At 36.3% G+C, this 14,441-nt stretch overlaps 2 protein-coding genes across 2 annotated transcripts in view; both read left to right on the top strand.

The window, feature by feature from the left end:
- LOC110458512 (titin-like) overlaps window positions 1-4,258 on the top strand; it is a 483,136-nt gene extending 478,878 nt beyond the window's left edge. Inside the window, exon 282 of the mRNA XM_021510245.1 lies at window positions 2,558-4,258. Within this exon, the coding sequence (XP_021365920.1) occupies window positions 2,558-3,301 (744 nt within the window). The 3' untranslated portion in view covers window positions 3,302-4,258. The remainder of the gene's footprint in view (window positions 1-2,557) is intronic.
- Window positions 4,259-9,407: 5,149 nt separating this feature from the next.
- LOC110458521 lies at window positions 9,408-11,776 on the top strand. Its single transcript, XM_021510253.1, has one exon. It carries the CDS (start codon window positions 9,928-9,930, stop codon window positions 11,512-11,514), a length of 1,587 nt encoding a protein of 528 aa, XP_021365928.1. The 5' UTR covers window positions 9,408-9,927; the 3' UTR covers window positions 11,515-11,776.
- Window positions 11,777-14,441: the final 2,665 nt, after the last annotated feature.

A 14,441-nucleotide genomic window follows, 5' to 3' on the forward strand; every position in this document is an offset into this window, starting at 1 on the left:
ACAAAATAAGATTTTATCATCAATTCATAAATGGGACAAGAAATTAAGCTTGGGCACAAAATGCATGCTTAAGCATTAGAACTGTTTCATGAATACAGGCCCTGGTCTAAAGTGGCAACTTTAACATACATGTGCTGTTGTAATGTTTTTCGTCACCTGGACATCGTCTTTCTTACTTTGTTCTCAGTAGATGTATACAGCTGTGTGCCCTGACTGTCGGGGCTATATTCTGACAATATTGATAGAAAATTGATCCCCTGTGCCCAGGGAAGGATAGTCTAGTCATTATATATCCAGAGGAATCGGATATTTAATCTGTGAAATAAGAGGAAAGACCAGAGGAATCGGATATTTAATCTGCGTATATCAGAGAAATAGAAATAAGAGGAAAGACCCTTAAACCAAAAAAAAATCCTGTTTTCCATTTTTTCTTCTTCAATTTTTTCTACTTGAGTTTTTTTTGTTCATGTAACAGCTAAGATCATATGAAGTCTTCTTTTATCAAGTCTCTATATAAGAAAATACAGAAAACTTGGCTTTTGCTTTATCTTTTGGTTTACAGAGTAAATATCTGATTCCTTTGATTCAACCATGATGTAGTTCTAGGCCAACTGGAATCATAGTTAGAGGTAACATGCTAAATTTGAGATTTTTCCACAATTTGTCATTAATATTAAAATTGATTTTGGATTTGATTACGTGAGTGTCTTTGATGTGATGAATTTTAAACAAACAAAATATTTGTGGATAGCATTTCATTATAGAAAATATAAATATGAAAAGAAAAAACCCAGTTATTTTTCAAAGCAACAATCATATTTCATCCTAAAAACCGAAGACAGCATTAAAATAACCTTGACATCTTTTTGTCGATAATGAACAATGCTTAAGCAATACTGAGCTTTTATTCTTTTGTCTTGATCTTTGTTCTATGACCTTGAACTTTGAACTTTGTTCTAGGATCTTGAACTTGTTCTTTGACCTTGAACTTTGTTTTTGGGACGTTGAACTTTGTTCTTTGCCCATGAACTTTGTTTTTGGGACATTTAACTTTGTTCTTGGACCCTGAACTTTGTTCTATGACCTTGAGCTTTGTTTTTGGGACATTGAACTTTGTTCTATGACCTTGAACTTTGTTCTTTGCCCTTGACCTTTGTTCTTTGATCTAGAACTTTGTTCTCAAATTTTCTTCTTTCCATATATCAAGCACCACATCTTGACTGGCTCACCTAGAACGTTTGATGAATGTTGTCACAGGGAAAACACTACTGCCAGTATCTGTGATGTCATTGTCAAATGGCCAGTCAGAATCAGATTAATGCATCACATTTGCCTCTCCGAGTCTCATTGTTTTGTTCTCTGTGGAATTATATTTTAATGAGAAATTTAAATTTAAAAATAACATTGGTAAAACAATTCTCAAACTAAAGCTAAGAAAAACATTTTTATGGATAAAAAAAGGATGGAATTCATCAGTTGTAATTGTGTTTTTTAAAATTGAAGATGAGATTTTATGCTATAAAAGCTGTGGGATCATAATGAAATCAGTAACATTATGATTTGAGAAATATTCATCATTATTAAGTATCTATTTATGAGTAAGTGTTTATAAGATCAAGAACATGCAATAATTAACATATGTAAAGTGGAACCTCATAAGTACAAAGACTTTGGTTATGTACACAGTGATACCTCATTAGTCTGGACACTTTGGTTTCTGCATAAAATGAAAATTTTATCAATTCAGACAATTTGGTTTCTGTGTACAGTAGAACCATATTAGACTAGACACTGATGTTTCTCTGCACAATGAAACCACATTATTCTGGACGTCTTGGTTTTGGTATTTATTAGACAACAGTTGTGCAGACAATTTGGTTTCTGTGTATATTTAAAACCTCATTAGTTAAGGCATTATGGTAACTTTCTGTGCAAAATGGAACCTCACTAGCCTAGACTCTTGAGTTACTGTTTGAAATTCCTTTATAAAGAATAATAAATATATAGATGGACATGCTTTGATATCAGCATGGCAGGATTGCTGGGATTCCACTCTACATGTGTATTTCTGGTTAAGGGGCTTTTACATGTGAACTAGATATAACATCATATACCTATATTGTACTTGTCATATTGCTTTCATTATGCAATGATTACATCAGCTTGTTCATGAAGTCATGTTTGATACTTAAAATACGACTTCAGTTTCTCAAAAGAAGGCTATAACCGAAAAATTAGACCAGAGGTTTCTAAAATAATCTGATGGACTATATATATAGCTGTATTTTAAAAAGATTTTCACAGGAAATGATTCCTTCATCAGAAATTCAATACGACAGAATCATCATACGAATGTACAGCTCATAGTCAATACATATCAATAGTAATTTCAGATTTTGCTTTTATATACAATTTAAAAAAAAACAAATGTTTTTATCAAGTCATGGAATTAATTATCAATAGACAGGAGACAATTTGGGCTACCTCTACCTTGGTTTGTGTTGTTTGGTGTCAACTGCTTAGCTCTTATGTGTCGTCTGCTTGTTTTTTTGTATAGAAAATGGGAACAGCTATTCGGGCGCTGGGCCGCATGTCTTCCCTACAGAAACTGGTGAAGGGCGATAGAACCAATAGCGAGAGTTCTGTCTTTAGCGACTCCGATACTGCTTCTCAGAGTGACCTTTCTTCTCAGACCTCAAGGTCAAGGTCATCCAGCAAGATGGAGGACACACCTGCGACAGACCATCCAACGGTTGCCGCCGAAACAGAGGGACCGACGATCCCCACCACAACAACTTGTTATACCATCACTACAAACAATGTGTTCAATCAGAAACAACAACAGCCCACTCCTGCTGAAAATAAAGACATTTCACCTGATACAGATTACTGCAATAACTGTATCAAAGGTCAAGGTCATGAGAACGACCTTCAGAAAGAGAGTACATCATCCATACCAAGGACATTATCAGCTCAAAGTGATGCCGACACGTCCGAGAACAACTCTTTGCGATTTGTCCGTGAAATGGTCGATTCCCAAGCGGTCACTGGAGACAATGTTCGATTTGATGTCACAGTGTCATGTGACCAAGATCAGGACATTCATTGGTTCCAAGAGGACACTGAAATAGTCGAGGACGATCGCCATTCATTTGTTTACCATGACAATGGAGAATGTTCTTTAATCATCAGGAACGTGTCGGATGAAGACGATGGCGAATTCACTTGCAAAGCATCAAACTGCTTTGGAGAAATCACATGTTCTGCAGATCTCATCATCTGCGGAACAGGAGCATTTTAAAAACACATCTATCATATGTAGCGTTTTTCTACTTAGAACTATCAAACTGTCTTTACAGTCCTGAAATAATCAAAATTTTATCAAGATTTTTTTTTGTCTAGAAAATTATTGATATGATATTTTATTAACAATTAGGTGCCTTGGATCGAATGAGAATTTTCTCACAGAAATGAATTTGAAATCCAAATGAAATTAACTGTTTTACAATGTAACGATATTTGCAGCACTTTCTTATCCCTTTAGACAGGTTTAAGTGTTGTATGGTAAACTTGTTTCGTGGAATGCTGGTCCGGAGACACGATCCGAACGGACATGTATCAATGTTACTATTGTATAACTTACCCAGAATGCCTTAGTATATATAAGCTATATACCTTGGGTTCTCCAATTCGCCGTACAATCGCTTGCTGCTTGCATATTCATCAACGGTGTTTTGGCTCGAATCCAAACTTTCGTTAAACAAAATTTCGTACCCTCAAATAAAACCCTGATAGGCATTATGGGTAAAATATACCTAGAATTTTTGTTAATTAATTCTGCTCTTTTATTCAGTTTTTACTGTGTAGTTGTAACATATTTGTATAATAGTAATAATTTAATAAGGAAATCTTTTTATTGATATATATTTGTAGATAATTGATGACGTTATTTATTGTGTGTTACCATGGCGATGATTATATTGCTAAGGTTACAGTGTATTTTCTGTGATGAAGGCAAGAGGTATATTGATAAAACCTGATATGCTCCTGTGATAGATTGGACAATGTTTGTTGTTGCCATAGTTACAGTGACATGGTACAGACAATTTTATTTATAGACATCCTGTTTTATTTTGACTTTGCTCAATGTCAGGTCAGCAATCTGACCCTTATTCGATGTCATTTCTTTTCAGTTTAAACGAAAGTGCTGCATATATCAAACAACAAGTCTATTTCAATAAACTAAATATTAAAATAATAACGAGTTGTTTTTCATCACAAACTTAACATTATGAAGTGACCACAACGATGTCTTATTTTTGTTTAAATACATTTCATAATCTTGTATCATCTATTATGACGTCAGAACTTCGGAATGATGACAATCAACATGATGGCATAAGTTGTGGCATCGTATTGAATCTAATAGACATGAAGGCAGCATGGCAACATTGAAGTCTTGATGATGGTTCCACCACAAATGTTTTCCTATTTCAATTCCATTTCCGTATTTTATCTTTGAGATATATACAGCTCATCCAAAAGTGCCTTTTTTTCAGTTTTACAGACTAGCCTGTTCCATTTTCGTAATTAATCTTTGAGATTCTTAAAACTCATTCCAAAGTTTTATGTTTCAAGTTACACAGACTAGCCTGTGATAAATGGCAAACGTTTTACCTGTATGACAGCAGCTTTGATGAATTATTTCTGAAATGAAACCCATACCTTGCGGAACTTTAATGAAAACGAAAAATCATATTAATAAAAACTTGATTTACTTATCCAAGCATTCATATGTAGGCTTCATGGATAGCCCCGTTCCTTTCATACTACAAAGTTTAAAACCCATTCATAAATAGTGACTAAGATATGCTGGAGAAATCTGTCTTTAAGGACTTGTGGACAAGGTCATAGGTACATTTGAGGTCACAGTAACCTTATTTTAGGATGTGACGTACCACCTTTCTATGATGTTCTATATACAAAGTTTGATGTGAATCAGCTGAGATATGCTCAAGAAACTATTATTTCTGGTAAATTAGGTCAAGATCAAAGGTCGAATTAAGGTCACACTGACCTCATCTTAGGGTGCAACACATACTGCCCTTCCATGGTGTATCTATGAACAAAGTCTGACACTAATTCGTGAAACAATGGCTGAGATAGAGTTATGCTCCGAAAACCGCAGGCTGGACAGACGGACGCACACACGCACGGACAAAGCGAATAGTATATATATACCCGCATATACAACCATACATAAAGCGGGGATATAAAAATAAACAGTGATCTGGAAGTTAAAATACAACGGGACCAGATAAGGGTTGGAACTCTAGACCTACAATCACAATATGGATACCTTATCAGCGGAAGTTTCTTGTTCCCGTCTGATTACAGATGTATCAAAAACAAAACGGGAAGACACTGTCATCGATATCACCCGCTCGCAGTGCAAAAGTCATTACAAAATGAAGTATATAATTAAGGTCAAAACATGCATCCAATAGAGCAACCCTAGATACACAATTGATTTCATTTCAGTAAATTTTATTGAAAAATCAAAAGGATTGGACAACAGGCTATGCCTATATAAGTCCTCTCCTAGCCAGAATTACAAACAAATATAAACTATATATAGAAAGAAATAGAAAGAAATGGTACATGAAATAGTTACAGAAATAGTGATGCAAGGGGAGTAACTCCCATAGAAGTTTTAGTTAAATAAATATATATATGCCTCATTTATTTAGACCAAGGATCCCCCAGTGTTGGGCAGCAAGAGATCCATAAGCTACTAGGGATTCTGACCATACAAAGTCCTTAGCCATACACTGGCTTTGGTCATTCACCCCAGCAGACCTTGGATCCTCGCCATGCAACACTAGGAGATTGATACACAATTGATGCAAGTATAATCAACATAGCACTTGTAGCAGGCAAGATATAGATGAGAGCAATTCTTCTTAACCGGGTACATGGACGGAATGGACTGACGGACGGACCCTGTTTCTATATCCCCCGTCAACTCGTTGAACGGGGGATAATTAAGGGGAAGCTACTCTATGTACCACAAATAACAACAGTTAAATCATCGTGTGTTTAGCAGTTGGACAGCAACTTATACATGTTGTCACTAAGGAAGCGTGTTTAAAAAAACAGAGGTGACATTCTGAAATTGTCTCTCCATATATATACCCTATTTTATTTTATTCACAACAAACATAAACCATGAAATACGATATTTGGACAATTAAATTTTTCACATATGCTGCTCATAAATAAATATTATTTATAAAATTATTGAGGACCCTGTTTTCAGTCTAACACAAATTGATCCAATCCTCGAAATTCCAGATGTTGTGCTCACCTTCATATTCTGCAGAGGAGATTTGTTATCGGGAGTGTCACTCTTGGATTTTTGTGGATATATTTGTCCCTGATGCCGGGAGTTGAACTCGCTCCTTCAAGTACACCTGAGTGTCAACACTCTAAAGACTTCTTAATCGCATGGAAGCTGACAATAAAGTACAGATATAGTGAAAACGTTATTGGAAACATACAAATTTGGGGATTCTTATTGCTAGGTGATCATTTCAATCTCTATAGACAAATTTTCTTATGGGAAATGAACAAAGCACACGCACATGAGATTGCACCGTTTTAGATTTGGTAATAGATACAGTATGCTATAAAAGCTGTGGGATTTTAATTAAATGAATAGAATTATAATATAATGTAAAGGTAACATGCCAAAAGACTGGATTACGCTGCATCATACAGCTGGTTCGTCCTTTTTAGGACTCATCAGTGATGCTAGGGGCAAAAAACGTTAATCCAAGTTGTCTCCAAATTACTGTACAGAGGGGCAGTTGTGTAAAACACCTTAATATATGAATTTCGAAATTGAGAAGAATACTGATTAACTTTGAATTAAATCGTTTGTAAATTGTGTATATTATGAACCATGCAACTACTGGCTATCAAGGTTACAGCAAACCTCGAGACTCACAAAGTACACCAGCAGACACAGCATCCTCGGTATCCAGGGGTTACGCTCACTTTCGCTCTCTACACACCTGAAATATGTCATGGCAAATTGAAGGATGGTGTGCGCCTCCTTGTTGATGAGACAAGAATACTAGTTCGATCCTGTGATGTACACCAAAAGAATTTCGCGGTCACGTAATGGTAAATATTGACAGGCTTTGAAGTCGGGCGTCTCTCCTTTGTAATCTTCAATGGACAGGTATCAGCCTAGCGATTGGTCAGGTTTTTTTTACCCGACACCAATCAAACAGCTATCTTCATGCCTTCAACTTTGCTATGACATCTTCCAGGGGGTGTATTGAGCGAAAGTGAGCGTAACCCCTGGAAATCGAGGATGCAGACACAGGGACTTGACACGTTCCTAAGACCCAGAATGAAAAAAATACCCCATGATCCGACCCCCAGATCACTTATTATTGACAAGTCCCTGTGCCAGCAGAGTGTACTACAAAGTATCTTGAAAGATGAACGTAACACACACACACAGGTGTCTGCACCTTTAACTTTGGTAATAGATACAGTATGTCAGAAATGAATTACGCTTGATCATACAGCTGTTTCGACCTTTTTATGACTCGTCGGTGATGTTAGTGGCCAAAAGGTTGTTATTCAAATTGACTTTCTACTTATTACTTGATAAAAAGTGTAATGTGTTTGTTGTTTAACTAGTCAGAATATCGGTAAGTCGGCTCTGAATTTCTACCGTCACCAGGATCCTAGAATTAGTTCTTTCTGAGCATGCATACTATATTTCACCATATCACCACATTTAACAACATGAACAGACCCTAGGATTTTAACATACATCAGAGTTGCGATATTGTTATTGGGTTTTTTTATGAGACATTAGAGAACGTCCGCAAAGTCAGGTGTCAGTTTAGCCAGGTTTCATTGTACTTGAATATTATAACTGACAAACTCGGTACCGGCTGCCATATGCTTAGCATCGGTAAGTATTTAATGTTTATCAGGAGACTTTTGCAAGAAGCAGCTTACATTTGTATTTCAGGTCTTTGGGTTACAACAGAGGATTTCTCCAAAACCCAGTCACTCATGGTACATTTTCAAACATCATCAGGTTATGAATTGGTCAGTTTTTACAGGCCGACCTATATTTTTAATTAAAACATTTCTGAAAAGAAATCCATACCTTTTCAAACTTTGATGAAAAGAAAAAGAACTTACGTTGAAACGTAAATATAATAATTATACCACCACCACCACCACCACCACCACCACCACCACCACTATGTTTTGAAGGAAAAAATGTAATGGAGGCAGGCTAGGATTCGATCCCTAGACCGCCGATTGGTTTATGGACATTTCAGTCCAAGACGAGTTTAAGTTTTCATACCTACCATTTAACTATAACTCCTTCTGAACCAAACCTTAATCAAGTCCTATTGATAAATACAAGAGACATCCAAAATTATACAATTTCTGTAAATTTTACCTCTTCCTTAGAGGGAATCAATGATCCAGGGGAACGAAATTCGCAGTTATTGTACTGGTAAAGTACGTCAGATGTTCTATTTCATAAAGATCGTTTGATTCTCAGAATTTCCCCCTTTTGGACCCCGTGTCTCAGGCCCAAGGGACTTGTCAGGATTTTAGCATGCATACCACTTGACTTTCATCTCAATACAATTTCATTTCTAAGATTGAACTATTTCCTGCTTAAAAGCAATCAAATGTATCTAAATTTGCTAATGTATCTATATAGACTACAGTAAGTATAACCCCTCCTAAAATGGGAATGTACGTCCTAGAGTTTGATAAAAGCATTTTACGAGATTCCGATCTGGAAAGTTCAATTAATTCAAGGACATAGGGGTTTGAGGAAGAAAGATTTTGACATGACATATCTGATAAACTGTCGGCAACCTGGCATAAAAAGGAAGTAATATTTTCTGTACAGTTACACGTCTGCACAGATCGATCTACAAATCCTGGCCGGGGAGCCGTATACAGCTAACAACGAGAAACAGGCATTACACAGAAATGTTTAATTGAAATAAAACTCAATTCTGAGCCAGAAAAAGAAGTGATTTATTTAGACAATAAGATAGTGTTTCCTTGATGTTGAAATTCTGAGGCTTGGGATGGAATACATGTTTCCTCGTAACCCACATAAACGTTACACTAAAACAGTTGATTTTATCAACTTGAACGAATATCTAAATCATTTAACACAGAGGTATATATATCTACACTAAAGGTTTGTCTTGTTACCTAATACACATAAAAACATCAGACACTACACATCTGAGGTAAAACTGTAGGTAGGTATAAATACCACGGTCTGTAAACATGACCTACATTGACCTACTCCACAATCTATTCTGCACGCCTGTCGGCAACCTCGCCGAACAGGGAAGTAATAGTGTCTGAATAGTTACACGTCTGAACATGCAGATCTGCCAATGCTGGCCGGGAGGCGTATTCATTTAAGACTGTTGTACAGATAATGTCAACCAGACGAAAATGTGTCCCTGGAATAACCTTCATTCTCAACCAGTAAACAATTGATATAGCAAGACAACGCGAGTAACTTTGATACCAGGCTGTCATTCCAGTGATGGGAATATCAACAATGGAAACACACAGTAGGTGTCTGCATTTGCGTAATTTTGACATTCTCATTCTTGGAATGAAAAACTTGGATTCCTCATCAGTGATCATCAGGTAGCTATGCTTTAGTGTCTTTACAATTATGTTTTATGAACACGTGTACCTGGATTGGAGCTCAGTGTAAAGTCAAGATTTAGAGACATAAAATAAAGTATATTTTGTGACTGTTATTCAATATCAGTTACAATATACAAGTTGTTTTGGTCTATTTATAGACTTCCTGGTCTCCTCCTCAACGTTTTCATCAACATGGCAACACCCATAGGTCAAATACCTCTCCGTAAGAAAGGTCAGATCACCTGTATTGAACACAAAGGTAGACAACTTGAACTTTACTGTGAAAAATGTGATACACTAGCTTGTCTGCAATGTTTGTCCTCAACTCATAAAGGCCATGATGTTTGTGAACTCAGCAATATTACTCCTAAAAGGAAACAAGACATTCAAAACTTTATTGACACATCTGAACAAAATGACCTGGTACAACTTAGGGAATACATCACATCTACTGATACACTTCTTAAAGACAACACCAGCATTTTTGAGAATCTTTCACACAAGTTGAAAATGCAAACAGAAAAATTAAAGAAAGACCTCGACTTGCTAACAGCACAGACACTCTCTGTTTATCACAAAATGGAGGAGGATAATGTTAAGCTGATTCAAACATACAAACACGACCTAGACATGTATGACAAGCAACTCAAACAACGAGTACAGGAATGCAAGACAGCACTCCAGCGCAGTATTAATATAGAAATCTATGATGTCGGATGTGAAATTTGTTCCGAAACAAATCTTCCTGTAAAACCTGTCCTGGGTACTGCCAGTTTCACTCCAAACAAAACCCCTCAACATCACCTAGAACTGGCCTTAGGAAAAATAGCCATATCTAGTCAAGGTCAAGCTTCAATTGACCAGGATGGGTCAGTCAGGACATCTGGTGGTCAGGAACCATCCTCTACTTCACAACAGTCAGAACCAAAAGGAAAGAAGGCAGTGACTATGTACACACTACTGCCACAGACCAAAGTGTTGGAGGAGTGGAGGTCTCCTGTTGGTATTACTTCTATATGCCCCACCACTGATGGTCAGGTGTGGACCAGTTTTGACAGTAACACATTAACTCTCCTGGACAGGAAGGGGACAGTAATACAGGAGGTCAAACACAAAGATTACATCGAAAACATAAGCCTGTCACCAACAACACACACACTGTGGGTCTGTGATACAGAAAACAACATCATGGAGCTGGTATCAGGACGACTAATACACAGATTCAGTACAAAGGAGTATCCCATGTGTATCTGTGTTACTGCCTGTAACCATGTCATTGTGGGGATGACCGACAACATCTCCAAATTTACCACAAAAGGTCAAATGGTGCTCACTACAAGTGCTGCAAGAACTGGGAAGCCATTAGTGTGTTCACCATATAGGATCTCAGAGTGTCCTGTCACTCACAATGTCGCAGTGGTTGATAGGAATGATCAGGCTTATGGTGGTGATGGGATAGAACATGTTATTGTTATGGACTCTGATTTCAAGGAACTGTTTGTATATAGAGGTGACATCCCCAGTACATATAAACAATCATCACAGAAAGGAGCTGCACCATTTATCCCCTGTGGTGTGGTGTATGACAGTGTGGGGAACATTATCATAGCGGACTGTAACAACAACAGAGTCCTACTCATCAGTGGACGTGGTGAGTTCCTCAGGATCATACCCACAGACACAGACTATACATTGGCTGTAGGTGTAGACAGGGAGGATGTCCTGTGGGCAGGGTTTGGTTGGGATAATGTTAAACTACTACAGTACAGCAGTGTGTGACTCCTGTGACAAAGCTAGTAGGTATAGTTACCATGACAACACAGAATCATACTGGTTGTATCATAATCAGAAAAATAGTCAACAAACTACCTTGGTGATAAGTTATCTTTGTCACTAGAGACTACTCTGTTAACATTCTATTATGATTGAAAGTTATCATGATCAACGGAGAATAATCAGTCAACATTCTAGTGTGGTCATACATTATCATGATCAACGGAGGATAATCAGTCAACATTCTAGTGTGGTCATACATTATCATGATCAANAACGGTTAAAAGTATGACACAAATATTTTCCCCTAGGTATAAGTTTGTGCCCAGGTCCCTAAAAGACTGATAGTATATATATATTTTATTATAACTTTCCTATTTTAATGAGATGAAGTTACACAGCTCGTAGCAGTTAACAAGACAAAACAACTATAACACTCATGTTAAGTAATACCCCGACTCCCAAATATAAATTGAATAAACGAGAAAGAACATATCTCCAAAAAATTCATAATTGCAAGACCACATCATCATGTGATATAAGTTTTCAATCAAGAAGGAAAATCGCAGAAATTTGGACAAATTTCATACCAGATAAGGGAGTTAACTCCCGCAGAAATAGCATATATAAGTTACTTTGGCCCCAACTCCCTAATAGTATCAGAAAAAAGACTTGTTAATAAATACAATATTTCACGAGTGGGGTGAATAGTTTGATATTGTTCACGAGTGAAATATAGCTCTTATTTCTCAAACAACCAAGAGTATTATGTTTTATTTATTAAATTTTCACTGTTAAGACATTGACTTCCATGAGCANTCATTGACTTCCATGAACAGACTGTCCACCTCCCGACAAAACATGTTAGGAGAAAGAGAGGGAATGGAATGGTGTATTGCAACGTCACACAATAAGGAAATGCCAAGAAAACATGACGTCACAAGTAACATTTTCCATTGTTTATTATTGTTCACAGTAAACCCTGCTCTCTGTTTGGTCTGTTAAGTGTGAAACGAAAAACCATTGTTGTCACAGATTTAAAATATGATCTTCATTTCCGCTGTAAAATAGTATTTTTCACCAATAAACCTGTATTAAATAGAGGATATTCTTTTTTTATTCATGAATAATAGTTATATTTTATGAGCAGGTAGATATTTTGATATCTTTCATGAGTGTCTCAAGTGTTTTTTGACATTCAAACTTTTTTTTTCATTATTTTTTTCTTGTATGAATTCTGATGCTAATTTTTGCTCATAACATGTTCAAAATTATCATTTACCGATTTTCTAGATAGATAAAACACTGATTATACAAATTTTAATTTGTAAGTTTTTTCATGACCAGGACATAGCTATTTAAAGCCGTATAGACTTACATTTTGTACATGTGCATTTTTAAAGTCACTTAATCTCTGGCATTAACTGTTCACTGTATAAAGTCTTGTGTACAATGATGCATTAATGTGTGATATGTGTGTAATAAATTTATTATAATCTAATCAATGGTCTTTGTTATTTCTTATATTTTACAAAAGGCATTTATGAAATGTTTGATAAGAGGTTACGGCATATTTTCCTTCTTTTTTTTAAAAAAACACGAGAGGATAATAATTTTTAAATAATTGTTTTATATACAGCGAAACCTGATTTACTGGTATTTGGCCGGACGAGGGTGTGTCGGAAAAGCCAGTTGACTGAGAAACCAGTTATATAGTCCTGTTAAATATCACAGGCTCCGTATAGTCTGGTGTCTGTAAATACAGGTTTTACAGTATGTTACAAGATGCTCTTAATGTCAGGTGTCAGTAACATCAGTTTTTACTGTTCATTACAAGATGTCCTAAAAGGGAGGTTTCAATAATTTCAGGTTTTACTGCATATTATATGATGTCCTGAAAGTCAGGTGTCAGTAAAGTCAGGTTTTACTGTATATTACAGGCTGTTCTTAAAGGCAGGTGTCAGTACAGTCAGATTTTACTGTATATTGCAAGATGTCCTTAAAGTCAGGTGTAAGTTAAGTCAGGTTTGACTGTATATGAAAGGCTGTCCTGAACGGCAGGTGTCAGTACAGTCAGGTTTTACTGTATTTTACAAGATGTCCTTAAAGTCAGGTTTTACTGTATATTACAGGCTGTCCTTAATGGCAGGTGTCAGTATAGTCAGGTTTTACTGTATATTACAGGATGTCCTTAAAGTCAGGTGTCAGTAAAGTCAGGTTTAACTGTATATTATAGGATGTCCTTAAGTTAGGTGTCAGTAAAATTAAGTTTTACTGTATATTCCAGGATATTACATTGTGTAATGACAAAAGCACGTTATGAAATGAGACATCTTTCATATAATGACAACAACACATCATTTCACGAATGTGTTTAATTTAAGAATGTTATGGCGTTCCACTATGAAGACTTCACGACAGACCAGAGCTGGTCAAAAGCAGAGACGTATATATATATATATACTACTGGCTCTGTATGTCTCTGTCAAAAGGGAGGTAACAAGTGTGGTCAGTTAAATATAGGGAAAACATTGCATCACATTTTCACTGACAGTCATTTGTAAACCTTTGATAAGATATAATTTATTGCGGTGTTTTCTGACAATAACCATGTTTTTGTTTTCATTATTGTAACATAACATCATTAAAGTGTTGAACAAGGAAATATGGTACGAAAATAAAATGTCAGCTCCACATACACTACCGAACATCTATATACTGTTACATAGAGTTGTTTTTTCCCAAAAGAAATATTCGTCATTCATTGGTGAGATTAGTATCCTAAACATATGTATTATGTCATTCACAGTAAAACACTGCGTTCTGTCTGAATATCGTGTTGTTTTATTAGCTCACCTGGCACGAAGTGCCAAGTGAGCTTTTGCCGTGGCGCGGCGTCCGTCCGTCCGTCCGTCCGTCCGTCCGTCCGTCCG

This window comes from Mizuhopecten yessoensis, unplaced genomic scaffold (assembly GCF_002113885.1).
Source record: "Mizuhopecten yessoensis strain PY_sf001 unplaced genomic scaffold, ASM211388v2 scaffold9639, whole genome shotgun sequence".
Classification (NCBI taxonomy): domain Eukaryota; kingdom Metazoa; phylum Mollusca; class Bivalvia; order Pectinida; family Pectinidae; genus Mizuhopecten; species Mizuhopecten yessoensis.

Coding starts and splice junctions, on each gene's coding strand:
- LOC110458521 (XM_021510253.1), top strand. CDS start 9,928: ATGGCAACACCCATAGGTCAAATACCTCTCCGTAAGAAAGGTCAGATC.